The sequence below is a fragment of the Anguilla anguilla genome, chromosome 1 (assembly GCF_013347855.1).
Source record: "Anguilla anguilla isolate fAngAng1 chromosome 1, fAngAng1.pri, whole genome shotgun sequence".
Taxonomy (NCBI): Eukaryota; Metazoa; Chordata; class Actinopteri; order Anguilliformes; family Anguillidae; genus Anguilla; species Anguilla anguilla.
The window spans coordinates 60,150,692-60,177,538 of NC_049201.1; the positions used below are offsets into that span (position 1 = coordinate 60,150,692).

General features: G+C 38.5%; 1 protein-coding gene across 1 annotated transcript; it reads right to left on the bottom strand.

Moving 5' to 3' along the window:
- Nucleotides 1-12: 12 nt before the first annotated feature.
- On the bottom strand, nucleotides 13-26,624 carry LOC118237490 (diacylglycerol O-acyltransferase 1-like). The gene is made up of 17 exons (XM_035436239.1): nucleotides 26,177-26,624; nucleotides 21,503-21,590; nucleotides 14,802-14,842; nucleotides 14,009-14,094; nucleotides 13,022-13,074; nucleotides 12,072-12,177; nucleotides 8,888-9,016; nucleotides 7,159-7,233; nucleotides 6,958-7,061; nucleotides 4,838-4,876; nucleotides 4,668-4,709; nucleotides 4,530-4,574; nucleotides 4,314-4,426; nucleotides 2,433-2,498; nucleotides 2,103-2,190; nucleotides 1,499-1,561; nucleotides 13-1,408 (listed from the first exon to the last, which is right to left on the bottom strand). The coding sequence occupies exons 1-17, from the start codon at nucleotides 26,416-26,418 to the stop codon at nucleotides 1,256-1,258; spliced, it is 1,533 nt and encodes a 510-aa protein (XP_035292130.1). The 5' UTR covers nucleotides 26,419-26,624; the 3' UTR covers nucleotides 13-1,255.
- Between the last annotated feature and the right edge of the window lie 223 nt (nucleotides 26,625-26,847).

A 26,847-nucleotide genomic window follows, 5' to 3' on the forward strand; every position in this document is an offset into this window, starting at 1 on the left:
GTGACCCCTAAAAACATTTGGACACACATTGTTTTTATTTGCAGCGCAAAAACAGGCAAAATCAATGCTAGGAGTCGGGGGGGAATAAATGAGTATATAAACTGCAGTCTCTTATCAGAGAATGGAAATAACAGAACAATACTGCTAGGAGCACAAGTCCTCCCAGATGATACATCACATTTTATTGCTATATGAAAGTGCTGATATTATGTCTTCTCTTTCAGCAAACTATACACATTGTATGTTATACAAATTAAATTACAGAATTGCAGACACAATTTCACTACACTGGAATGTTGCCAACCTAAAAATATATTTTAAACAGTTCATTGGCAAGAAGTTAAATTTTGTGTGTGTTTATATATACACAATGAGCTTCATAATGTTTGGGACAAACATTAAGTCCTAGCATCCTACGCAGCAAAACCTTGTAAAGAAGTATTAAATAAATGAATTTATGTACCGTGATCTCCATAATGTTTGGGACATAGGCCCTTAGTGATTACTGAGCTCACCGGTGCATTCTTTCTTTTTAATGATGTTCCAAACGGTTAATTTTGGAAAACTTAAGGTTTAGCCTATGACTGTTTTTGTGTGTGTGTGTGTGTGTGTGTGTGTATTTATTACTACTACCACACATTTTCAGGGCCGCTGTAGTGCAAAAATGGAGCACCAGGAGCATAAATATGGACGCTATACATGAGTTTTATTTTCAGTTGGACAAATTTGTTAATTGACAGATGGATGAATCTTGAGCAGTTTAAATATTATCAGCTAATGTGCTCAGTCAAAAATATTTCTTGAACAGTTCACAAAAGTCTATTATGTATCAATAAGCAATTAATGCATTTGATCTTCCAATACCACAGAAAAGTACAGACAAGAGGAATGAGGAAGGCAAATCTATTCTTTGGAGAGTGTTTCAGACTAACTGCAGTACTGTTGGATGGTACAATCTCTACAAAAATTCAGTGCAAAGTTTAAAGGAAGAAGGTGATATGACCACTTTAGATACAATACAAATATATGCAGTTACAATTCTATTTTTGAATGCCTTATTTCTTTAAAGCCTATTTAACAAGAAAATGTTTTAACATTACAAAAATATTTTCTGTTTAATCAAACCACAAATATTTACTGTATAAAATGTTTTTTTTTTCTTTTCTTTTTTTTTACACAGAATAAATCTCAATGTAAATTTGTGCTCATATTCCCATTGTTTAAAAAAGTAGGGTACCATGGACGGGACTAGCATTTAGGCTGCTCCTGTTTCACCAAAGTTGAGAACATAGTAGTCGTGGACATACATAAGTACTGCAATGGGCTGACCAATGATGAGTGAGATCCACACTGCTGCATTGCCATAGGTACCCCTGAGAAATCGGCCCACGAACCAGGCCAGAGGAAGCTGCAATGACAGTTAAGAGGGTGAATGCAATACAAAGGGGAAAAAAAAAAAAATAGGCAAGAGGGTATCATTGAATTCTTTCATTCTGACCTGAGCCATCATGCCCATGAACGCCCACAGCCGGAACATCTTCAGTGGAACACTGACCAGGTACTGAAATCAACCACAAAATTCAGCATTTTATTTGTTGTACACATATACTGTAGGTAACTCCCAACAGGCAGAGATACTGAAGAGGAACTGCAAATAAAGTTTGTCGCGCTTGTGGCGGGTGACTTTGTCAGTGTAAATAATACATTCTCCTGGGTAGCAGACAACTGACAGCCCACTCTCAACAAGGGTCATGTGTCTCTCGGGCGTCATTACTCTCAGCATGTCAGAGCGCAGTTGGGATGTGCCCATGTTCTCTGAAGGTTAATGTCAGAATGAACAGCTGCTGGATGATCAACTGTTCATCACAGCTTTCTGTTATATTACTTTCCTTTATAAAGTCGGACATATACTGAAGAAAAGTGCAGTGATTAAAAGTATGTACCAATTTTCCACAAAAGGATCAAACTGGAAACTTTATGTCCAGTAAGCACCGTAAAAACAAAATCTTAAAGATAAAAAAACTACTTTTTAATGTGGACAAAATGCAAAAATATATATTTTAAGGGGGAAAACCAACTATAGGCTGTCACTGATAGCTCACCTCATGGAAAAATGCTGAAACCAGGAACACAGCTGCCTGCCCCATCAACTTGCTGACTCCTCTCTTCAGCATTGGCTTGTAGAAGTGACTTCGGAGAGAAAATATCCCACAAAAACCCCCAAAACAAGTGGTTATGGTATAAAAACTCACAAATGGAATGCTGTACACTGCTTTGGTCAGTTCATTTTCCCTGAAATACATCAGTGAACTTATGTCTGAGTAGCAAAGATGGTGAAAGAGAACTGAATGAATAAACACATTGAGAGAGTTTGCTCTGGGGCTGAGGGGCCCAGGCAGGCTGGCCAAGGCTGCTCAAGGCTGCTCACTCACCGAAGGCACCACTTGTGCACTGGGATGTTCCAGTTCTGCCAGAAGTACGTGACTGTCTCCGAGTTCCTGCAAAAGGGTCCCTTATTACTGTGTGCAGATTTTATGTAAAACTAGTCCACCCTCTCCCTCTTACTGTGACTGGATATGGTGTAAACCTAGGCAATCCTCACTCTTGCTGCGCGCGGATATGAAATAAAAATAGATAACCTGCATGAGGTTTCAGAAGTACAGGCTGATTAAAAAAAGAAGCAGCATCAGGCTCTTGCGTGACCGAAAGACCACACACTTTTTTTGTGCCTTGTCAAAGCCGACAGACCTTAAAGAGATAAACCAGACCATGCCATAAATCCTAATCAAAAATTTAAATGCGCGCGGTGTTGCGCTGCAGAGTTCCTCTAGAATCCTGTCACGCCTAATGCCTTTTAATGTAGTTTCCTTATCAGTTCCATTCCAGGCCAATTATCTACCACAAACTTACAGCAGAAATGGCTTCCCCTGCACTGCCAAGACAAAAGCAGTCAGGGAAGGATTTATTGCACAGATAATGCTGGACTATATTAGTGGGAGCGGGTGTTTACTGTTCGTTTGTGGCAGATGGATGGAGTACGCTGGACTGCATTGAAGCTCACTGCTAACACAGAAGGCAGACTATGAGCTATCATCATTAAAGGAGCTGACAAAAGAATTTTGCTTACAATTCAAAAAGCTGCCCCCCCCCCCCCCCCCCAACAGTGTTAGGACAGTTTGAAAAAAAAAAAAAAAAGTAATTATAAGTTGGATTATTCATGAGTATAGCAAACATCACACCACCAGGTATTGTCCTGATTACCACCCACTACTTTCTCCTTGTTAAAATGCAGTCCCAGTATGTGATCTGAAGTTGTTGAGTAGGGAGTTCTTCAACAAAGGAGATAGATTTCTTCCTTGCTTGGATGGGGCCGTTCTTAACGCCGAGACTCTTAAATAAATCACATTTGACTGAAAAAAGAAAATATTCTGTTGCGCCACAATAAAGACGCTCACTTCTAAAACTCAACTTCTTTCCTAGACACAATTCCGCACACGAAATGCAGCCTGGAAACTGGGAATTCTGTCTGGATATTATTCTTAGATGAAGCTTTGAAAAAGTCGAGCTTATCACAGCGACAGGAGGAGCATGCTGTGGCAAATCCCCCCGATTTACTCCCCTATGTTTTTTGCACGCCGCCTGCAGTGGATTTTACTGGAAGGGAGGGCTTGGGTCACTCATAGATTTTCTCTCATAATCCAGTTTTGAAGTCACGCTTCCAGCTTCTGTCCTTATTTAACCTTGTAAATCATTTACTAACTATTTCCTCTCTAAAATTCTTATACTCTACTTCTCATGAACAAATATCAAAGAAAGTCTAGTACAGATAAGAAAGTGATGGAATCTTGGATGTTCTTTAGAATCCAATAGTAACACCCCAAAGCACCTCAAGGAAAAAAAAGACGAGCACATACTGAACTCTCCAGAGATGTGGTAGAGTCTGAATTTGGGCTCATTTTCTTGATTAAAGATCAAACCTCTGTCAGGGCTTAAGCTTTGTACTACTGCAAAGAAAATGACCACGTTCAGAGGGTAACTTGGGGTTCATATCCAAGAGGAACTTAGTCTAGTTAAAGATGTGTTAGGAAAAAATAATAATGAAATATTTGAAAACAAAATATGCTTATCTGGCTGGCCAAAACAACACACCATCTCAATGCAGCTAACCCGATAAAGCCTAGTGAATTAACAGTAATTTCTAACCATGCACTTTCTTTGAGCTTCAGTTTTTCAGAAAGAACAATCCTGCGTAATTTCTTTGAAGTACATTCCTCATTTTTTTATATAGACAAGAAGAAAGGACTTCCACCTACCACCAGTCCCTGTAGAACTCCCTGTCTCCAAACTGCATGAGCTCAGCTACAAAGTTCATGGATGAGTGAAAAAACCAATAGAAAAAGATGAGCCAGATGAAGTGATTGGGCACCTGTTGGGAGGAAGAGGGGGAGGAGGGAATAAAAATCTTAATGCATTAGACTGTAGATGTATAAGTAGGGCTCAACAGTGTAGAGACGGTTAAATATACTTACAGCAAGTTTTAAGAGCCGTTCAATCATTCTGGAAAAGTCCATATCCTAGAAGCAAAGAAGATAAAAGAAACAGTGTAACTGCACATGAACGTAAAGTAAAACAGTACATGTCACAGTGACAAAAATGCTGTAGCTTACCTGGAATGGCTTCATTGAATTCTGAATGGAGGGCACCATCCACTGGAAGAAATATAACAGGGATGAATCTGACATTCAAAGACAGACCATCCTGTGTCAAACAAAATGGCATGTCATTACCTGAAATGCTAACGCACAGTAAAACAATCACATAAGAAAATATTATGTACCTGCTGTATTAATCCAACCAATAACTGCATGAAGAATAGCTGAAATAGAAAACAATTTAACATATTTCAGTCATCAGTCCTGAAATAAACCAACATGTATGGGAGGGGTCAAACTGGGGGTCACTGATGGGGTTGAATTTCAATCACATAAAACAGATTTGAAATCTGTCTATGTAGAAGTTCTATTTGTGTATGTAGAAGTTCTTCAGTAGGGGTCATGTCCTTAGGATTAAAGTTCCAGGACAATCTACACATGGAAATAACACTCAAATAACAATAACAAAAAGCACAACAAAAAACGATTTCAATCGCTATTCTTAAAAATGTATTTGAATTATGCTTCTATATGAAATACTACTTGAGTCGTCAGTAGCACCAAGGTTTTTTTCCTTTTGCAATTCACCAATGCATATGAACCTTTACAGATGCACCGTTTGAATACTTACGTTTTCCTTTTCAAAAGTGTAAATTAAAGCAACTTCTACAGCATTAACTCAATATTACATCATAATGGTCGCATTTTCCATATTTGGTTATTTGTATTTAAAATGATACAATATTTCGAAATATTAATCACATGCACATTTCGGTTTATTTAGCTTTGTTCTTTCTTTTCTATTTCTAAAAATAGAATCCATAACATTTTCATGTGGTTATTTCTTTTATGTCCATGAACGTAGTCCATTACATGCAGGGCCACTGGTTTGTCTTGAGCACATGGCATGATATTATCGTCTCAGGGTCTCTGTAGGCGCTCAATGGCACAGTCAAGTGGCTAATTATACAACTCCGTAGCCAATTATGACATAAATGTCATAAGTATAAATTCTAACAGACATTTATAAATTATAATTAGATCACCTAATACAGGGAGAGTGAAAGGAAGGAAAGTGAACTCGGAGGGAATGTCAAATGCATGCTGCATTGAAGGAACGAGTGCAAAAGTCTTCATCTGGTAAAGTTTTAAAATATTGTTCAGGTCAGAAAAATGCACTAGGTGAAGCATAATATTAGGACCATGATTACAGAGAAAGGCTGTTATAAATCTCCCCTTAAATCATGTTGAACCAGATGAGATAGTTTCATTCAAATTGCATCAGTTTTGTCCCAGATTTGTGGAAATGGAGACACCACTGTGCAGACAGAGCTCAAGGCATTGTTCAGGGGTAGGGACTCCAGACACACAGCACTCATTACCTGCTGAAAATGGCAAGAGTGGTCTACATGACCTGGCGGTTTTAATGTTGTGACGTCAGAATCCACAAAACCTACAATAAATCTAGACAGCTGACAAAAGAATATGTTATTTCATTTGTAATTTTTCAAATATACCTCTGCAGCAAACTATTTTATTATTAATACTATTTATTTCAGTATTTCTGTGCAAGTTCAATCTTATATAACTGTTTTAATTTTTAAAGTATTTCCCTCTGCTTCAAACAAAAACTAACAAACCCCGTACAACATTTCAAAATACTGCTGCATGTCTGTGGTCATAAAGAATGACACTTGACACTCAACATGAATATTGCTTGTAAACATCACTGTCAATCATTGTCTACAACATACTTAATTGGTGGTAATTACTTTACCAATTGAGATGACTGTGATAGGTCAATGAGGATAATTGTTTGAAATGTGGCTCAGCAAAAAGGCCATCAACCTCCTTTTGGCAGAATACTGAAGTAAATGCGAGATACCTGGAGACAAACTGGTGGCCATAATTATATGCTAACAAAAAAAGTATTATTAAAACTGCTCAAGCCTTGTACTGAAGACACTTCACAAAACAAGGTTCAATGTATTTCCTGTCTGCACTTTTGTATAAGAGCTATTTACTGACAGTAATATATTGTTTTATTCAAACTTTCTTCTGTAGAAATTTGAGGTAGTTTTACAGCGGAATATGCCGTTTACAGACAAAAAATAAAATATAGTTAACGGAATTGTGGATATGGTTATGTGCTGTATTCTGGGAGAAACTCTTCTTGTTTGGAGGTGTTACATAGTGGTTACTTTCCATACACATCCCTGCGGTAGTTATTTTAATGGTGGCAAGAACTGTTCTATTTGTGGTACGTCTCACAATCACAGTCCTTATGTCCTTTTGCTTAACTCACCATCTCAAAAAGCCTTCTGAGCAGGAAGCTCTTGCGTATCCGTGGAGATCGGGGGAAGTTCAACTCGTAGCAGAGTGTCGGGGCAAAGGCAAAGTAGTACAAATCTGGAATGAAGCAGACAGACATGGGGAAGGAGGTAAAGATGACCTGCAGAAGAGATGGTAGGGATTGGGAGCTCCTGAAACGGCATGTGGTACTCACCCCTGAGAGTGAGGTTCCCAGGGTAAGACACCTTGTCTTGTCGTTCCCCTCTACTTGACCTCTGAACTGCGGGGCCTGTGGGAGAAGATTTTGTGAGGAGTAATCTGGGTATGCTCCGAACTACAACACCTGATCAAGGATTATGTCACCTAAGCCCCATCCATTACACAAAGAAAACCTTCACCCAACTGTCGGTTAAAACGTGGGGATGTATCTACACTGAAAGTCCGTCTCTTTGGCCCAAATAGTTCCCAAACTACAAAATGTGGTTCCTCTTTATAACAGCAGGTGGCAGTGCAGTGTATATTTACATCTAGAATCGATGTGCGCGTGAGTGTGTGTGTGTGAGTATATGGGAGGATAAGATCATATAACCCACAAACAGGTAAAACCACAAATACCCAGGAACAAACATTTTACTTTCCTGCTCAAGCCAGCAGGTGTCCAACGTCACTAAACAAATGCAATCCAGTCAAGCCGAGGTCTCAGAAATTTGTCATAAACACCATTATGGTCTTTATTTCTCCATTACTGTGGGCAGTGCAGACAGGCCGGTGTCAGTTTCATTAAACACACAGACCTTTCTAGCAGAGTTGCTATTACAGTGTATCATCCATTTGCTTAATGCACCCTTATCCAGGGCTCAACATCCTATCCATTTGTCTGGAAATTAGAAATAAGAAACAATGACTAAACCATTATATTGAGCTTTTCCAAACTAAAGAGGGCGGCAGCAAAGACAGGTACCCTCATATAAATTTCTGGCTGCAATACTATGATTCAGAGAACAAGAAAATGGGTTCACTTTTAAGTGCTTGCATCCTATGCAGGAAAACTTGGTAAAGAAGAGTTAATTCAATGCATTTACATAATGTGAGCTCCATGATGATCGGGAAAAGGCATACTTTTTTTCTTGATTTGGACAGATGAGACCAAAATTCACTTGTATCAAGTCATTCACTTGAACTGAATTCAACTGAACATGTGTTTCATATACAGAAGACAAAACTCAATGCAACTAGCCCCCAGAACAAGCAAAAGCTGAAGATGGCTAGTACAGACCTAACAGAGCATCACCAGAGAAGATACTCAGCACCTGGTGATTTCTATGGGCCACAGACTTCAAGCAGTTATTACAGGTAAAGAATATGCAGCAAAATACTAAACATGACCACTTTCATTTACATAACATCAATATGTCCCAAACATTATGGTGCCCTGAAATGGGGGGCTATATATAAAACTGCTGTACTTTCTACATTGTGAAACCAAAGTGTATAAAATATCCTTTAATAAAAGCTGAGAATGTTCAGTTTAACCACATGTGAACTGTTTGCTCACAAATCTAAAATTGTGTAGTACAGAGCTAAATCAATAAAAAAATATGTCTGTCCCAATAATTATGGAGCTCACTGCATGAAAGTGCTTAATGTTTCAGCAGGCTATTGTTAGTTTTACATAAATATTCTTTAATGAAATTAACGTGTTTCACATGTTAGCATAATTCACAATTTGTCCATTTTAAAATCCTATCATAATGAATGTGTCCAGTAGTAGTAGTAGATCACCAATAAATTCACATTTGTTGCATTCCAATCAGAAAATGACCCTTAAGTATATTCATTGAAAAGGCAAAGCACCAAACGATTGGCAGATCTAAAATGCTGTTCACTGATAATGCAAACTGACCACAGCAGCATGGTGGACTGTACCATGAAGGAGCTCTTACATGAAATGGATCTGGAAAGAGTGCGAGCTTTCGCATGCTGAATTCCTCTGCACCACTTGTTCACATCTTTGTAGGAATACAGCTTCAGGAAGAGGATGGTGTACACACCCAGAGCAAAGGCTCCACCAACTGCAGACATGGAGGAAAAATGGTCTAATTAAAATATGCAATTATAATCGGCAGATTTCTTTCAACTCTGGTTCTGCCTGCTGCTCATTACAGCTGAGATCAATTCTAATGTATTGGCTGTTTTCTCTACTTTAGAAAGGAGTTCGTGTAAATACCTTAGCTTGTCCTAACAGAAACACACGGCGTTCCTTCGCTCATATCTATTCATGTTCAGGCCCTAATACACACAGTCACCAAGCTTAATTGAATAAGAGTAACTAGTTATGCAGGGAGACCTGGTATAACTCACTGAATCACTAATCAAGGTTAATGGACAGGTGTGTCAAATTTGTTCAAGGGTAAATAGAACTATGCTAATATAATATGTTAATAAATGACTGAATCTTCATCAGCACAAACCACAATCATGCTGCACCCACTGTATGCATCAAAATAAATCCTGCTTAACTTACTGCACACTACAATTGTAATAAACACACTTGCTGCCAAAAAAAAGTTATAACCTGTATGTAGCAATGTAAATTTAGTTGGGAACATTTTGACTTCAAATAGTGGTAGATCAATCTAAATTAAAATTTTATGGCATCTGTATTAAACTCAATGTACAGTGAGAAACTACTAGTGCCTTTGAAATATGGAAAGGTGCAATATAGACATTTTTCGTCTTCTACTTATTATTATTAATACATATAATAATATTAAACTAATATATTATCATTTTATCCAATTATTGTTAGCAACAATAATAAAATTAAATACATAAATTTAAACATTAACAATCTACAGCAAATTGAAACATCAAAATGTATTCCACATCTTGGCATGTCAACAGTAAATGCTCAAACACGGTTTCCGTTTGGAAAAAGAAATAAAACTTAAGCACCCTGGATATTTCAATTTCTGCCAACTTCCCCTCTTTTTGAAAAAAGGAAATGTGAAAGTATAAAAACAAACAAGCACAACCAATAAAAAAATGGCACTGAGTAAAGGGGGGAAAGTTGGCACGCCACTCAGTTGGCTGTAATGAAGTACCGCTGCTTTATCAATAGCACCCATATGGAATATGGACTTGGTGCCTGCAGGAGGCTCTGATGGATGGCATCGCCACGGAGAGGCATGGACAGGCACCGGTGCCAGGCCCGGCAGCCGTGGTGCTCTCCCCCTGACCTTGATGTCTAAACAGAGGCCCCTGCGTGTGGCACAGCGGACAGATGGCGCGGCTCTGTCGCCGCCCACCGCGATGACAGATGAGGAAGAAGCGAGCACAGACATGGCTCAGAAAAGTACAGTGATTTCGGGAAGTTTGCTGTAGTAAGTACAGTACTGCGATAGGATTGGGGCCTGCCCCCTCAGTAGGCCACCTCCATTGTAAGTCAGTGTGTACAAAACTTACAGAACATAGTTTCTGCAAAATGTTTAAAAACCTCCTAATGTGTCACATCAAGAACTAATAATGACCATGACTGACTATGGGAATGTTCAAACACACATCTTATGACTACTGTAATAACCATTCATCGCCGATGCAGTTAGGTGCTAACTTGCCACTGCATTAAAGTGCACTGTGTGAGTTAGCTGGAATGGTATATGGGACAAGGAACCAAACTCTCACGTCGTCAGTATTGCATGAGTTGTGCTAATGCAAGAGTTCAGATAATTTCAACATTTGTTGCAGAATATCTGCTGTGTTAATTTCATGGAGCAGTTACAGACATTGCTTCATGTCTTCACCACTTAAAATTTAGCAAATAGGCAGTATGTTGATAGACGACAGGAAGTTCTGCTATATGTACCATTTGCAAAGATACAAAACCACATGGCAATGCCAAGTTCAAGGGAATGTGCTATACAATTTAAGTTTGAGTTGATTTATATGGTCACAGCATAGCTTTAGAAAACCATAATACTGCCAAGGATTATGTGCAGGTGGTTTGGGATTCAAAATCCCACAAAAACATATCTATTCCCCAATTATCAATTCCTGGGTCTGCTCATAGCTCCTTCATTCTGGCCAACTCTGAAGTCCCTACCGCATTTCAGAGGGGAAAAAAGTCTGAATCACTTAACAAAGGCTTGCAAACATTTGCATTGTTGAAGGCACCACAGGAGAGACACAGATGATCTTCTGCTGCTCAGCACTTGACAATTCCCCTTTCTTTCATTGGCTCTCTCCAGCTCAACAAAGCCTCCATTGCTGTACATGACCTAAGATTAACCTTTTTCTGGGGATGTGCATTTAGAATTCTGAAACACACTCATATTCTATTGCTGCCAAGACTGAATATTCAAATACTCAAATTCCACTTTCTCTCCAAGCACTACAGTTCTTTCTGTTTTCAATGACTCCCTGCAAAGAGATCTACATTCGCTCACACTTGCAGGCAGGAACAAAATAATATAAATAGATAATCTTATTTCATGCTGGGTTCTTAGACTCTTCTTTATGAATATTGATGAGGAAGAATAAAGCCAAGTTTTTTTCCAACGTTTTTGTCAATTAAGTACTGGAATACTGATGCAAGCAAAAGATTAGCAATGTCTTGGTTGAATACGTTAATAAAATATTTGGCCGCAACCTCTGATCCTTCAACATCCTTTTAAATAACAATAATGCATAGCAACTTAAACTTGCTACAAAGAGTAAAGCTGAGCCCTCATTGTTTGTTCCATAGTCTACAGCTGTGGTTCTCAATCCTCTGGACAATATGAGCCACAGGTCACAAACAGAATGTGTCATGAGAGCCTTGGTGAATGCTTGGTGAGTGATGTCATCTCAGTGTATGCTTGTACCTGGAATTTTGGCTGTGTAGTTCACTACCTGGAAAAAAAAGTGTCCAAGCATGGCTAGCATGGATAATTCACCTAAATCCTCCAAAAGGCACATGAACAACCTGAAAAGGTATACATTTAATAATGAATGTAGTTAGTTAACTCATTTAACCTGTTGCCTTATTCTGTATTCTGAGTAATGTATGCTTTGAATGTCATTCCTGAAAATCTTATGCAATGTGTAGCCAGCAGAAGATGACAGAGAGATTTTCGAGTTCTGGCTCACCCGGGGTGACAGAGTCCAGCATCAGAATGGTGATCATTGGGAAGCACAGGATGGTCGTCAGGTTGACACAGTGAACGGTCGTACCAAATTGCTCACTGAAGGTGCCCTGTAGCGAAAATCATGACCGTCATATTCATATTATTGCACAAAAACACAGGCAATCAGTATCCCCATACTATCATAACAGTCAGAGGAATCACTTTGCAAAAGGCACCAGGGTGCTACCGTGAAAAAATATATATAATTGTATACTTTAAAATGCACATTTAAAAGTCCAGTTACTTGATATAGTAAATATGGTGTTACAGAGCAGGATAAGACTTCCAGATTGATAAATTCACAAGGTTACAATCAGTACTTTAAGAGCATTTAGCAGATGCTCTTACCCAGAGTGAATTAGTACTACTAGATAATACAATCTTACTCTCCAAAGCACTGCCTACAGGAAATACGTGAACTCATGTTTTGCTGATAAAATAAAACCCAAGAAGCATTCAGTTGGACATACAGGGCATTTATAAATAGAGTAGGACAGCTGACTGATGCTTTGATGAACCAAACACAACTGCTGGAGTTAACCCTCAATACATACTGGCTTTTCAGCAGAAAACTTTGTTAATATCAAGCTTACTTCAAACAAGCACCTTCCATGAACCTCATGTTTACCATAGTCGAATCTGACCTCATGTGTACCTTAGTAAAATTTTCATGAATACATTTTATTTTCTTTATAACAATTAATACAGATATTTATATAATATTTTTAGGGCGGTCCGGCAGATCGTGAGCTATACTTCCTGGGAAGAGCCGTAGTTGTAGCAGCAGTAGGAACACTAGTCAGACACTGCTCAGACTGTCAGAGACTGGCCTGTGGCATTCATTATACTGCCACATAAGATCACTATCAGATAGGGGCCTTTCAATTCTACACATTACAGCATGTTACTTACCACAGACAGCCTTCTCTCTGTGTACAGAGCGGCCAGTATGAACACATTCGAGACTGAAAAATAACACATGAAGAGATTAGGGTTGGACACAGCAAAAAACAACAGCCATGAAAATACTACATCTGTAGTTGAATAGTGACTGATAAAGGGAATGTCATCTCTATCATTATCAAACCAGACTTCAGTAGTTACATCTAGATGGGGAAGCTTATAGTTCTCTTTCCGATGAATCTCAAAATAAACAGACTATCCTTTGTTAATTTCAACAGATAACTAGAATTTTAGATGGAGTTTTTTTAAAGAGCAATGGAGGTAAACAGCTTCAATAAGAAGTAATGCAGCACTAGGCCATCCAGGATTAATATATGACCTCAGGTCCAGAGCCCAATCCATTAACCGCCAATCTAATGCAACTAAATAAAAAATGAAAGCTCTCTTCCCCTTTTTGCAGAGTTGCGTTAGCTGGCTTTACTTTATCAACCTGCTGCCTGTCTGAAGATAAAACCTGCTGCCACTGGCTAGGGGCCAATCAGAGACGAGCCCCTGTTAGCACAGCATATGTGAGTTTCGGACCGCCTGTCCCCTGTGGAACAGCTCCATCACAGCACAAACGGCACCTGCCAGACTCAACCAGATGCTAACCTTTAACACACACCACGAGTGTTATCCAATGGCAGTGCAAGTTTGAGATTTTTCCCCTTATAACAATCAGGGCACATTCACGCTCCGAAACGGTCAACTGAACATAAACAGCTTGTCCTGACAAAAAACTGAACAGTCAAAAACGCTGATGCTTCAACCTGTGAGGCTGTTTCCTACTAAGTCCATATGTGAGGATGCACTCTCTGATCCATAAAGTGGGCCAGAGGTATTGCAGAAAGTTAAAATTTTCATATATATCTACAGAACATTCTGGTCCATGGTGCACAGGCTGAAAGGCAAGTAAACAGTCACAAGGAATGCACAGCTGCCCCTCCCTTGACGTACCAATGACAAGGCAAGCTGATGGCCAACTGTAAGGGTCCTGCCAGAATAGTGAGATCACTTGAATGGGGTCCACCAGTATTCCATAACTAATGGGAAATGGGTCAGGAAAAGAAGGACAATTTAGTTAATTCATTCACCCATTAAAAAGTGACTAAAGGCTGGAACTGTCACAAGAAGAAGAAAACATTCAGTGTCTTTAGGAGGGGAAACTAAGACTTGGACTACTCGGACAGGAGGAATCTGGGAGCTGCAGCAGGGTTCAAGTGTGAAGTGTGCATTACACCATATGGTCTCAGCTTCACGGGAGCTCCCTAAAGCCTGAGTCTACACTTCTTCCTGTCAAAGGAGACCCACTGACAACTATATAAAAAAGTTTTTAAAAAAACATACAATATGCTGATGTTGTAATTCATTCCAAAATACGAGAGAGGAAGTGCTATTTCCTCTCCAGGACATCTTATCCCCTGTTGCCAAGTGAGGAGTGCAAAGAGTCAGATAACCTTTCAAATAATTTCATTGGGAAACACTAATATGCAACTGAACAAAACATCTAGCTGTTCCAAACGTAAAAGTTTTTTTTTCTTTTTTGCCCTCCCAATCTTGATGCCAAGTCAGTGCCTATGATCGTATTCCATTTTTCAGGACAGCCCTCAGAGACAGGTGCTGACATGCAGGCTGAGGACTCATAAAATAGCAGGCTAAATGCCAGTGATATTGCATTCCTTCTGCAATTCTTGCATGGTGCCCTGTAAGAAACATCAAGGTTCCAGCAAAGAGGATCCTGCTTACTTACTTCAAGAGGTTTTCCAGGAAAAGACGTGCATTGCTCAAGACCTGCAACAGAGAGATCACTAAATTATGATTGGGGTAGCACAGTAGTCTAGATTTTAATCACTTTCAAAAAGTATACACATTTATCACATATAGCTAAAAGACCTGGTGTGGTTCTGACAGCAGACATAGATCAAATAAACACAAATTTGCAATATAATGCATAAAATGAAATAACATACAAGTCAAAATGTACAGAAATAAAAAAACTTTGTCTTTGGGTGAGGCAGATTCAGTGGTCCAGCTGGTATTTTGCCCTTATTCTCTCTCTTAAAGGCCCTTTCTCTGTCAAACTGCAGGATTTTTCACGGTTACACTGGATAATCATTTTGGATGGCATGCCGCTTTCCTCACGGAAACTAAGACGCGTCTGCGTCGGACATGCTTGCATTACCCTCCTTTAATTTATTCCAATCAGCGGAGTCAAGGCAGTCTTGATGCTCCTCTGCGGCCCCACTGATCCATTTCCTCATGGATCTTTTTCTCAGGCTTGGCTGTTTCTTATTTTCTGCTTGTATGAGCGGATAAGGTGAGCCATTACATGGTCAGAATTCCCCAGGGGGCCATGGGGAGCAGCATGATAAGCATCTTTTCCATTTTCTGAGGCAAACAAGGACAGCAGAAACCCTGGCCATCTTCTAATGCAGACTGAAATATCTTGGCACTTTTCTTGACAACAAATTAAGTTTTGAGGCCAATGTGTATGCTGCCTGCAGAAAGGCCAATCAGCGCTTGTTCTTCCTTCGGAAACTCCGAAGTTTCAAGGTGGTTTCAAATCTTTTATAAGTATTTTATTGAATCCCTTTTGACCTTTAATATGATCTGCTGGTTTGGTAACCTAAAGCTTAAGTGCAGGAATAGACTGGCCAACATTGTAAAATTAGCGAGCAGGATCATCAGCGTAAACATATCTCACCCTGTTGTACCCGATACGAGCCATAAGGTATCAGAGCGCAGATATAGGCTCCCTATATTAAAAAAACAAACAGGACTAAACACTCTTATCCCAAATGTCAATGGCTTTTTAATAAGTTATAGTAACGTGTTTTTATTATTTATTTATTTTTAAATCTTATCTGTAGTTGTGTTGTTATTCATTATAATTTACCGTATACTACGCTGCAGAAGAAATTGCCCCATGGGGATAATAAAGACTCAACTAACTAACTACTGTAACCGAAGACCCACCTCTTCAGAATGCACCCAGGCTCCCATGCTATCCCCATTTCTTTTTTGGATAATATTATAAGATATTGTGTAGATATGTAAAGTTATCTGTCCAGTAATATTTTCTCTTCTTACAATACAAATTGCTGTATTTATTGATTAGAAATGGGCCTTCTTGGTGGGACTGCACTTTTGTATTCCTGAGAACAACACTGATGTTCTTCACTTCTGAAAGTTGCTCTGGATAAGACCATCTGCTAAGTGAATGTAAGGTGTGAATTCCTGGTTAGAAGTTTGTCTAGCAGTTGGCTAGTTCATTGTTCACATTCTGTCTGAAGAGGATAGAATTTTAGTTGGAACACCATTAGGCAAAGTATCCCTAATATTCAGCAGCTCATTCTGAGTGAAAGTAATCAGAATGTTGTCAAACTCCACAAAATTAACAATCAAACAGCTTGTTCTTTGAATGACTATTCCCACACCTTTACAGAAAGGCAGAGAGGAAACGAGACAACAGTACAGTTTAATACATTGCCCCAACAAATCGGCATTCATGACCAAAACTCCACTATTATTTACCAGCTTTTATCAGTGAATGCATTTTTGCGATTACACTGTACTCTGCAAAGTTTCAAAAATATGTACTTAAGCATTTGCTCAAGCATACAGTGGCAGTGTCCAACCTACAATTTCAACTTTTTATTGTTTCAAGCTGCCTTACTGTAACAGAAGATGATCTGGTAGAATAATGTGAATACTTTTTTGTATAAATCATAAACAACAGTAATTAAATAAATGACAATTAACAATAACACTTACACCCTTTTAACTCATATTATGTTTCATCCCAATCTGGAATTTCCCATTATATTTGTACCTCCATCCCACAGCTGCAACATTTTCCACCAGTGTGGAAGAGTGCAGACACTGCATTAGACGGCAATGGCCAACTTCCAGCACAGCTCAGGTGCCTGACTGAGACGTCACTTTCATTAGATGAGATGGGGCATACCCTGCTGACCCAATCCCTCCCTGTGGTCAAGTCATTGTCAGCACGGTCAGAATTCAATGTTGCACCATGTGGCACCACACTGTGGCTTTAGCTGAACTTTCCCACTCAGGAAGCATTAAATATAACTAAATAGAAATTATATTTAAAAATTGTCATTGTAGAACAAGAACCACATTGCAGACAATATTCTGCCCATTACTTTTTCCATACTACATTTTTGATCCGTGGATCTCTATCATAATATATATATATATATTTTTTTTTTAATTTGTGAAGCACTAATGTCACCAGTCATTACACTGGCAGCATTGCCATTCTGTAGCAGATGGTTTCCTTACATAACTTCAGATAACCGTGTCTCCAGTGGAGACAATATCAGACAAAAATAGCTAACACCCATTCCATCTGAGCACACATTCACCTTTTCAATGTAAATATAAGGGAAAATATATTACAGATTACATGTACACAAATAAGCATTTCTTGAAAAATACCCTATGTCGGGGGCTGAACTGAGATTTTGAACAGTGAAGAAAGCTCCAAATGAAAACGCTTTGTTCGTAAATCTTCATCCTCATCAATCCACCCCCCTGAATGTATGTAAATACGGCTCCTTGTCTGTTCCGTTAGGTGCCAATCAGCTGTCTCTTCCCAGCTGATTCCCTGAAACAGTTTTCCGTACTGCAGGAATACTGTAACAGCTCCCTCTGGGGACCTGTTTATATTCAAATCCCTTTGTGGAAGGTAGACTCAATTATGGATTTACTGCATAATAATATACTTCACTTGAAAAACAAGTAATATTAAAGATTTACTGCTTTAATATGAATTCCTTCCTTTGTTTACGCTGTGTTTGCTCAAAGAGTCTAAATTAATTGTCGGGGCTATGCAGTCACTGTGCATATATTATAGATTTGGTCTTGGAAGCTAAAATAAGAAACGCTACAGTGCATAATAGTCTCCTGTAGCTTTTGGGTCTGTTCTCTTTCTGTCTCTTTTCGCACTGGCAATTTTCCACTTAGGTTTGTAATTTCTCATTAAGGCACACAAAGAATTCTCCATGTTCTGTGGAAATTTGATGAAAGTTCACAAAGTGTGAAAAAATAAAACTATTCAGATGGCAAAATGAGCTTGTTTTAAAGACTGAATTAATACCAGCTTTTAAAAATTAAAATTCATGCCCTGCGTCTTTGAAGAAGGCTATGCGCTGGCAGTGCTCCAGATTCAATTTGAATTCAGAGCCCTGCCATTGCAAGTTGTTTATTTTTAGACATATCCAAACCCTTGTTTCCTACAGTACAAACATACAGTAATTATACTTCGTAATTTCAGTCTACTGTGCTAAATGCCTTCCATCGTATTTACTTGAGTATGATCAAAATATTTTTGAACTAACCTCTGCTTCAAGGGAAAATAAAACTTAATCACAGCTCTTATTATGACGGACACTGGGATGTCCTATTGTTTTGTGATGAAGATTCCAACTTCAAAGGCTAAATGAATAACTGCAAAGCAAGGTCATTACCACATTCATAATAATCCACAAAACAAACATCCATGCTGATAATACCCCAAATTACAAAAATATTTCAGTCAGCTGAAAGCCAGTATAATTCCATTAATTGGGGATACTGTAGAAGCACCTGTGATAACCTACAAGCCTCACCTGAAATATTTTATCAACTGTTCCAGCCACACGAGCGTCAGACAACTACTCAGCTTCTCAAAAAAACACTGAGATTATGTAAAACGGCAATTATATCTGCAGAACCGAGGAGAGCAAACTGATAATGAGATAATTTGCCGATTAGCATCCAGGGATGAGGAAGTAAGTTAGATGTTATGAGTGGGAGACATAAAAATGCGTTTTGCTGATACTAGCAATAACCAAATAAAAATTAAATAGCTTCAGTGATTTTGGAAACAACCAGATTTCAAAGCACATTGCCCACTCAGTCATGAAGTGGCAAATCATGTTCTTTGAACTGTACTGGTACCACACTTGAGGAATTTAGTTAGAGAGGCTCTTATTATGTGCTGGATACTATTTTCACATTACAGAAAACTTAACAGGATAGAAATGTTCAATACACTACAAATGAAATGACAATGCATTTTCACATCTCTAAATTTCAAAGATTATTTTGATCTATGTATGTCTGACCACACTTTGAGTGCTCTGTTCGTTTGGGAGTTCCCACAGCAGTAAGACATTATACGCTGCCTTATGATTTAAACCCTCTTCCTGAAGCCTGCACCCTGCTGTGCAGCACAGCTTCTCTGGGGCTGAGCGTACTCCCTGTCAGCTGCAGCACGCTGCCAATTAGATACAGTGTCTGTGCTGCTGGTTCCAGTAAACTGATAAAATTATTTGCAATCACTTTATTGGTTTATAAACCACCAACAAAGTTAATTTTGTCAGTTTAAAATTATTACATAATCATACTCAATGGGGGGTGGGGTTCAGTCCGATGAGCAAAACATACTCCAACTCAGAAATGAAAGGGTGCTTACAACCTGAGATGTTCTTCACATTGCTGGGATTCATTCAATGACCCAATTCCTGACCCAACACGTACCCAACATACCAGTTTTTTTTAAAGCTCAGCTCTCAACACAAGTTATTTAACTGCAGCATTCATTTTTGCCTTCTCTGTCTCCATGGCCCACAGGTATGAATAAGCCTCAATTCACATAAATATGGTTGCCAGCATTCAATGGAAGTTGCTCCTGCACTACAAATGTCTCAAATGCATAGATCCAATGTAAACACTGCATCATCCTTTTTATGCTGGCACGCATATTTTCTTGGATATAATACTCAAAAGAAAATTGAACAGGAACTCAGTGGTTAAGAAACATTGTGCCTAATATAGAGAATGAGTATTCAATTTGGCCAATATGACTTGTGGATAAGTCCAGAAGAAATGTAATACTAACAATAATAATAATAATAGTAATACTAATAATAATAATAATAATAATAATAATAATCTACTGGTCAGGTATACTGTATTAGCTGTACTGTACCTAGGTCACATTCTTGTTGAATTTAATGCATCTTGCATTAAAATGGCCTGATAAGATATCCTTACTATTCTAGACAAGAATGTAAAAACCCATAAAATCATTTGGTTACCAAATGTTCTTTCGGATCCTCCAAATAGCCTTTTTGGAAACCTACCTAGACTAGCTTAGCGCTAGACAATACTGCTCATTTTTGGTGGTATTGTCATCAACTTTGAACTGCTCGTGGCACAAGGCCAACATAAATGAAATTCCATCATAGTTCTCCCATTTGAAATTGTCGAATGAAAATGAAATGCAATTTCTGATTTGCATTTTAATTGGAAATATCACCAGATGATTCTTCCATACTCAATGTCGGTCCACAGATTGTAAAATGGGCTTTACGGGCAGCAAGTATTTCTTTTCTTAGGATGAGTATGGAAGGTTCATGAATAATTCATAGCAACCTTACTTTAGCTATCTTGAGTGATAATAAAAAATAACCAGAGGGCCTTATAAAAACACTTGCACCTTTAGTGAGGATTTCTTGTGAGAAAAGCACAAAATAACTCAAACACAAAAAGGTTAAAGGATCTGACAAACGAAAATGAAAATTCTCAATTCTTAATCCCCCTTCCCATCCCTCACTAATCCTACAAAAAAATATTGCTTACATAAGGCAATACATTACTCTCCCCCTCTCCGTGATTCTGAGCTTTTGGCTTGTTACAAACACTGCCCCTTACGTGAACGTGCAGATAGTTTGACTGGAAAATCCTGGGTTGACAGGGCAAGTTCATAACCAATGTCATGATGCCCATTGTCCGTGGTTGACCCAGGATTTGTTGACCCAGCTTAACCTGGAATTGACTTGACTAAGACGAGGCACTTTCATGACACAGGTCCCAAGTGGCTAGTTTGTCATTCAGGCTTGAATCTCCTGCCTTGTGTTTGGCAAATGCGGGCTCTCAGATTTCTTGCTGTTTGGTCTAGTTCCAGTCCTTTGTAGCCTACCCGTGTTTATTTTTGTTCCTAATATTGTCTTTGTCCTTGTGCTTTTTTTGTTTATTAAAATCACCACTGATCCTGGTTACTGTGTTCCTTTCAGTACTTAGGACCATACCTCAGTTACCTCATTATAGTTGCCTTCTATCACTTTAATAAGTATTTAAATAAACTTTAAAAAATAAATGATAACTTTTGTTAAGCTAGTTAATGGAGCTGGTACGTCATTTAGGAAAAAAACTGTAGGAAATACAAGTATGCTTCAGCAAGTGAAATGGTCTAGTGTCACAAAAGAGTGGTCACCCTTTTAAGGGCCAATTTATACAACACCCTTAAAATGCATGTTGAATGAGGTGGGTAAGTGCCTGAATGAAAAAGCACAAGACTCTGTGGCTCTCTGGAGCCCTGGCTGAACACCCTGCAATAGCCCCTAATACATCTCTGTGACATAGATGCAGGGTGATACTCACCAGCATAACAACGCACCAGTTGAGGATTCCCCTGTAATTGCTGTAGCCACTGGCAGAGCTGAGCAAGGATTCCTGCAGCTTGTGGCAACTGCGAAGAAAAATTTGCACAGAAGCAAAGAGAACATAAATCATCAGTGCAGAAGAGACATTCTTAAGTTATGCAAAAGATTTCAGAACATTTCTGTAAGGCAGTGCTTCTTCCCCCTTGGTCCTGGGGGAAAACTAAGCTCTCAGTTAATTAGGTTTGATTGAGCTGTTCATCGAACGCTGATCTGTATTTGACATCTTCACACTTAATCTATTATGAATTATCTGTGAAAGAATGTGCTGTTCCAACAGTGTTTGAACACATAAAATGGTCAATTTGCATATTAATTAGGTTATACATAAGCTCAATCTTGTTCAGAGAACCACAGTTACAGACATTGTCAGTCAAAATCTATTTGCATGCTGCAACAATGCTGATACGAAAAACAGGCACATCAGCAGAGAAGAGGCCATGCCTTTTTTTTTTACTGTAAATAAAACTGGATTAGCCGGAGGCTGTTTTTAACAGGTCTAACTAGTGTATGTGTGTTTGGGGAAAACTGGAACTGAAAGTTGGGAGATACATTTTCAGTACGCTGTTAGTATGTATGTATGAATGTATGTATGTATAGACGCATGCACATAATGTATTGTTGTGGACACGCCATTTCCTTCACTATCATGACATTACCCTTTAAAGGTCCTAAAAAACCCCATAAAAGCCTGTGCCGAAATTGCCATTGGGGTTCCCCCTTGGTCAAACGGCAGGTTTTCAGTGGGCGCCGTTAAATGGGGGTTAGTTACGTAACAAAAACCTTGAGTCCAGTGAAATCTTTTTTTACATGTAATATGTAAATGATGCTCTTGCCACTTTTGTATGGGTAAGACGAGCTAAGCTGAAAATGCCTAAGCATTGTCCTATCTCTGGAAGTGGAGAAAGCAATACACTTTTTTATTTTCACACAAATGAAGATACCAATAAGAAATAAGTTTTATTTCTGGAGTCACAAGCACTGCAGTATTACAATAACCTGTACCGTTACTATTTCCAGTGCCCCTTTTGGCCTTGTCACCGAATGTAGTTGATCGGTAAGTAGACCTACCATTAGCTAGCTTAAATTAAATAGCTTTCAAGCTTAGACATGCGGAATCAAAGACTTTCTTTATTTAGATGTCCGGAGTTTGAGACCTGCTATAGAGTCTAATGTTAGTGCACAGTAGCTCAGCGTTACATCATTATTACACATTGAATTATCCTCAAGTTTAACTATATGATGGTAAAGCCTAGTTTATGTTGATTTCTTTCATTTTGTCTGGTAGTGTAAGTTTACTGCTCTAACCGGCTCTAACCTAGCTAGCTAGGACTGATTTACACATGACGTGTCTTACGGATATGAATGTTAATGAGTGCAGGACACACGCCCACCCTGTCCTTGTCCCCTGAACAGGTCACAATAATCTAACAGTGTTCATTACAATTTAATACCTATAATTGGGCTGAAAACTTGAAATAAATATTAAGAAGACAATCAATCCTCTCTTCTGGGGAATATAACCACAATTTGAATCCAGTTGCCTGGACCTTGAGGAGTGCTAGATCTTAGTCTCCAAATAAGCTTTTTATGATTTACTCTATTTTTGTTTAAATGTTTAGGTGAATCCAACTTAGAATTGGTGGGGGACTCAACAGAAAAAACAGCCTTTTCTGTAAAATGAAAAAAATGCAGGTAAATACCATGAAACAAAAGCTTATTGTCTGTACTCTTGCCTCATACGTATCTTTGATCTCAAATCCAGGTGCCTTAAGTTTGCAGCAAAAAATAACATTTTACTCTACCGTTACCATACTTTTGAGGGGCACTGTACAAACATACAAACAGTGTACAGAAATTATATCCCCTGGCTTTCAGAGTTCCAGTGTATCCCCAAACAAGTGTACAGCAAAGCACACTGGGTGGTATAAATAACTCAAGATTCATCCCACAGCAAAATATCATAAAATATCTTTTCAAAACTGGACTTCCAAACCAGTGTTTGTTTCAGCGCGTCAAAACATCAAAACCCTGAAAAAGTTTTCAAACTAACTGACAGCTTCTTCAATATTGAACTTAAATGGCATAGCCTAAGACTTCATTCACCTTTGTTACACCCCAATCTTTCACTGGAAGAACCTAATTTTATAGCTTTGGGAGGCATTGCCTCTGGATATACATACTCAAAAACAGGAAAAGTACCCCAAAGCTGGAAAGGTATGTGTATGTGCTGTATGCGTGACCATAATACTAACAGTAAGACGTTTTTGATAAGTTTTATTAAACATATGCAGCCTACCCAACTACTGCACCCAAAACACCTCAAGCAGTATTCTTTCTGTAACATGCAGAGGGAAAGTTGTAATGGAAACATATTAGGCTACAAATCAATAACCAAATGCTGAACATAACATAACTTGTTTAGAAATTTCTGTCTACTTATCTGTTTTTGGGTCATCAAGCACTGAATTCACTTAAAATACCCACTTCTACTTTCAAAACACATGTAATTGAAACATGCGGTTCTGAAACAATATTTCTGTTTTGGGATCCCAATACCACGATTACAAGAAATAAACAATGTGTACAGTTTACATAAACACAAAGTGTTTCAGGTGAGATATCATACAATATAAGTGAAAATGTAACCTGTGAACATTTCTCTTGTTAAAGTTGCATGCATAAAATATAGAATAAAAATATTCTACTGTGCAACAGTTTCAGCTTAAACTAAATGAATTGTGACCATTAATAATTCCAGCCCCATATATGCTGTACACATACAATGTGAAAAATGACTCTGATAATGATACAGTTGTATATTTCAGCGATCACAGACAATCCACAGTTTCCCATTTAATCTGTGGCCCCACCTTATGTAAGCAGCACGGCAGACACACCTATCAGAGAACAGGTTTCGCAACACGGAAGAGGGTCAAAGGATCCCCAGTAAATGGACCTCTCTCACATAAAAATCATGGGGGTGTTGTGAAATTGGAATAAAGTTCAAAGCTTCAAACTTAAAGCTAAAAACCACTACATTACAATACATTACAAACCTGGCCCGTTGAAAATCTTGTCCCCACGACACTGACTACCACTTACTTTTAGAATAGATTTTAATAAAAAACGTTTCAAGCATTGTGTGGCCAAGCCCCTGAGTAGCCTACATCTTACAATTTCTAACTCCTTGTGTTCCTAATCAGAATCTCAAGTAAAATAAAGGTCTTCACCATTTACCACCAACATGATGCAGTTAATTGGGAGGGAAGAGCTTGCACAGCTTGAGAACTGAGAGAGGAAAGAAATACCAGCCTGGTAAAAACGGATTTAAATGTTTATAATTGTAAGTAAATGCTATAAAAAAGCTACACAGCCACTGAAAGCATAATATAACTGCACACCTTACTTTAAGAGTAGACTATTTTTCTTGCTTTAGACCACAAATGACCAAATGCCCTGATCTGATGCTTGCCAATGTAGAGTCTGCAAATCCTCAGACACTTCTGTAGATATTCTTCATCCAATCAAAAACATAATATATATATATATATATATATATATAATTTTTCTATTTTTATTTTTAACGCGAAAAGAGATGTTTATTACATCAACTAAGCATGTGCAGTGCATACTGCAGTGGATCGTTCTTTCCATACGTGTCAACCTCAAAACTACAATGACTTCTTCGTACCAGGGTCAGGGAACACCACGGCGTATAAAAGGTTAAATGGGACATGTGTGACACCAGCATATTCAATTCCTCAAATGCAATACAGTAGATTGCAATTCTTACACAAAGTACACAAAAGGAAAACGTGTTCTGCAACCACGTCTCGCACTATAACAACGATTGTTATTACGCCATACAGCTGATAAAAATGTACTACTTCCAAAAATATTCAACATAATTTTTAGAAGTAGGCTACAAATCTTAGGATAGTTTCTGTCCTAAGATTTCGTGTTAACCAAAAAGGGGCATTGGGCTGCAAATTAATTTAGCTACGTTTTATTGAGCTGCTAAATGGCACAGAACTGTATCAGAAAGTAGCCTAACTAAAGTTACAAAAGTTTTTCCAATGTCCCGCCGGTGCTCATTTTTCCCACGCATCTGATCCCACAATAATAAGCATCTGATCCCACAATAACGATTACAGTACCATATCTGTACGTCATTCAGTTAGCAAAAGTAAGATTTATCCAAATATTTCTTTAGTAACTTAGTTTGTTAGCAAAACTTCACTAAACTTAAATTAATTCCCCATTGCCCATGAAATAAACTGTACATTAGTTGGGTTCGATTCGTTAGCTTAACACGTTCATTAGGCTACATAGTAGGAGTAGGCCTACAATATTTTAATTTGTTTACTTAGGAGTAGGCGATTGTTCAGATTTACAGTAGACCAGTCTAGTTGACACAGCAGGCATGGCCCCTCCTTGAACAAACGCTCGCTAGTGACCCTTCATGTAGATTCAATTTCGCGTTACAGGCTACACCATCGCCATGACAAATTGAACTTTCACTGGTTAATATAGTTAGCCATTGCATATGATAAACCTGGTTAACTATCTAGTCTATCTCTGGTAACAAGACGACGATTTTGTCACAACTTACCTGAGTTTACCAAAGTACAGAATTTCATTTTTCCCTCTATCTTCTGCTGCAGTAACAGGCGATTCGTATACATTTTCCTTCGAACTGCTGTTCCCGTCCTGCTTCAGATTTGATACTTTATTATTTTTACTGACAGCGAATTTGCCATTTGCTTGTTTCAAAGTAGCGTTAGCAAAGGCGGCTCCAGAGATTGAACTTCTTCTTTTGCGAGTGGTGGGGCCTTTTTCGACTCTGTCGCTCATGTTCTTTCAAATGCATTAATCCTCTGTGCAACGATGGCAGTTTTCTATAGGCGTATTGAACTCCCAGCTAAGCGCCAATGCTCAAAACAGTACCTTAAAAACGCACAACGTTGCCTGTTTTACGATTAGTCGGCTGCGGTGTTAATCGCACTCTCACCTAATTTGAACCTGCACTGTCCCTTTCGAGAACTATCGAATTCTGGGAGTTGAAGTCTTCAGTCTAACCGTTGTTAACAACGGTTGGTCACTTATTTGCATGTTTAAAATAGATTCCATATGGTAGTTATGTCTGGTGCTAGGCCAACTCAGTAGCAATATTTTATTTCCCCACGTGCGCCAGTCACAACACGGAAATCGTGCTGCCATTCATTCATTCATTCATTCATTCATTCATTCATTCATTCATTCATTCATTCATTCATTCATTCA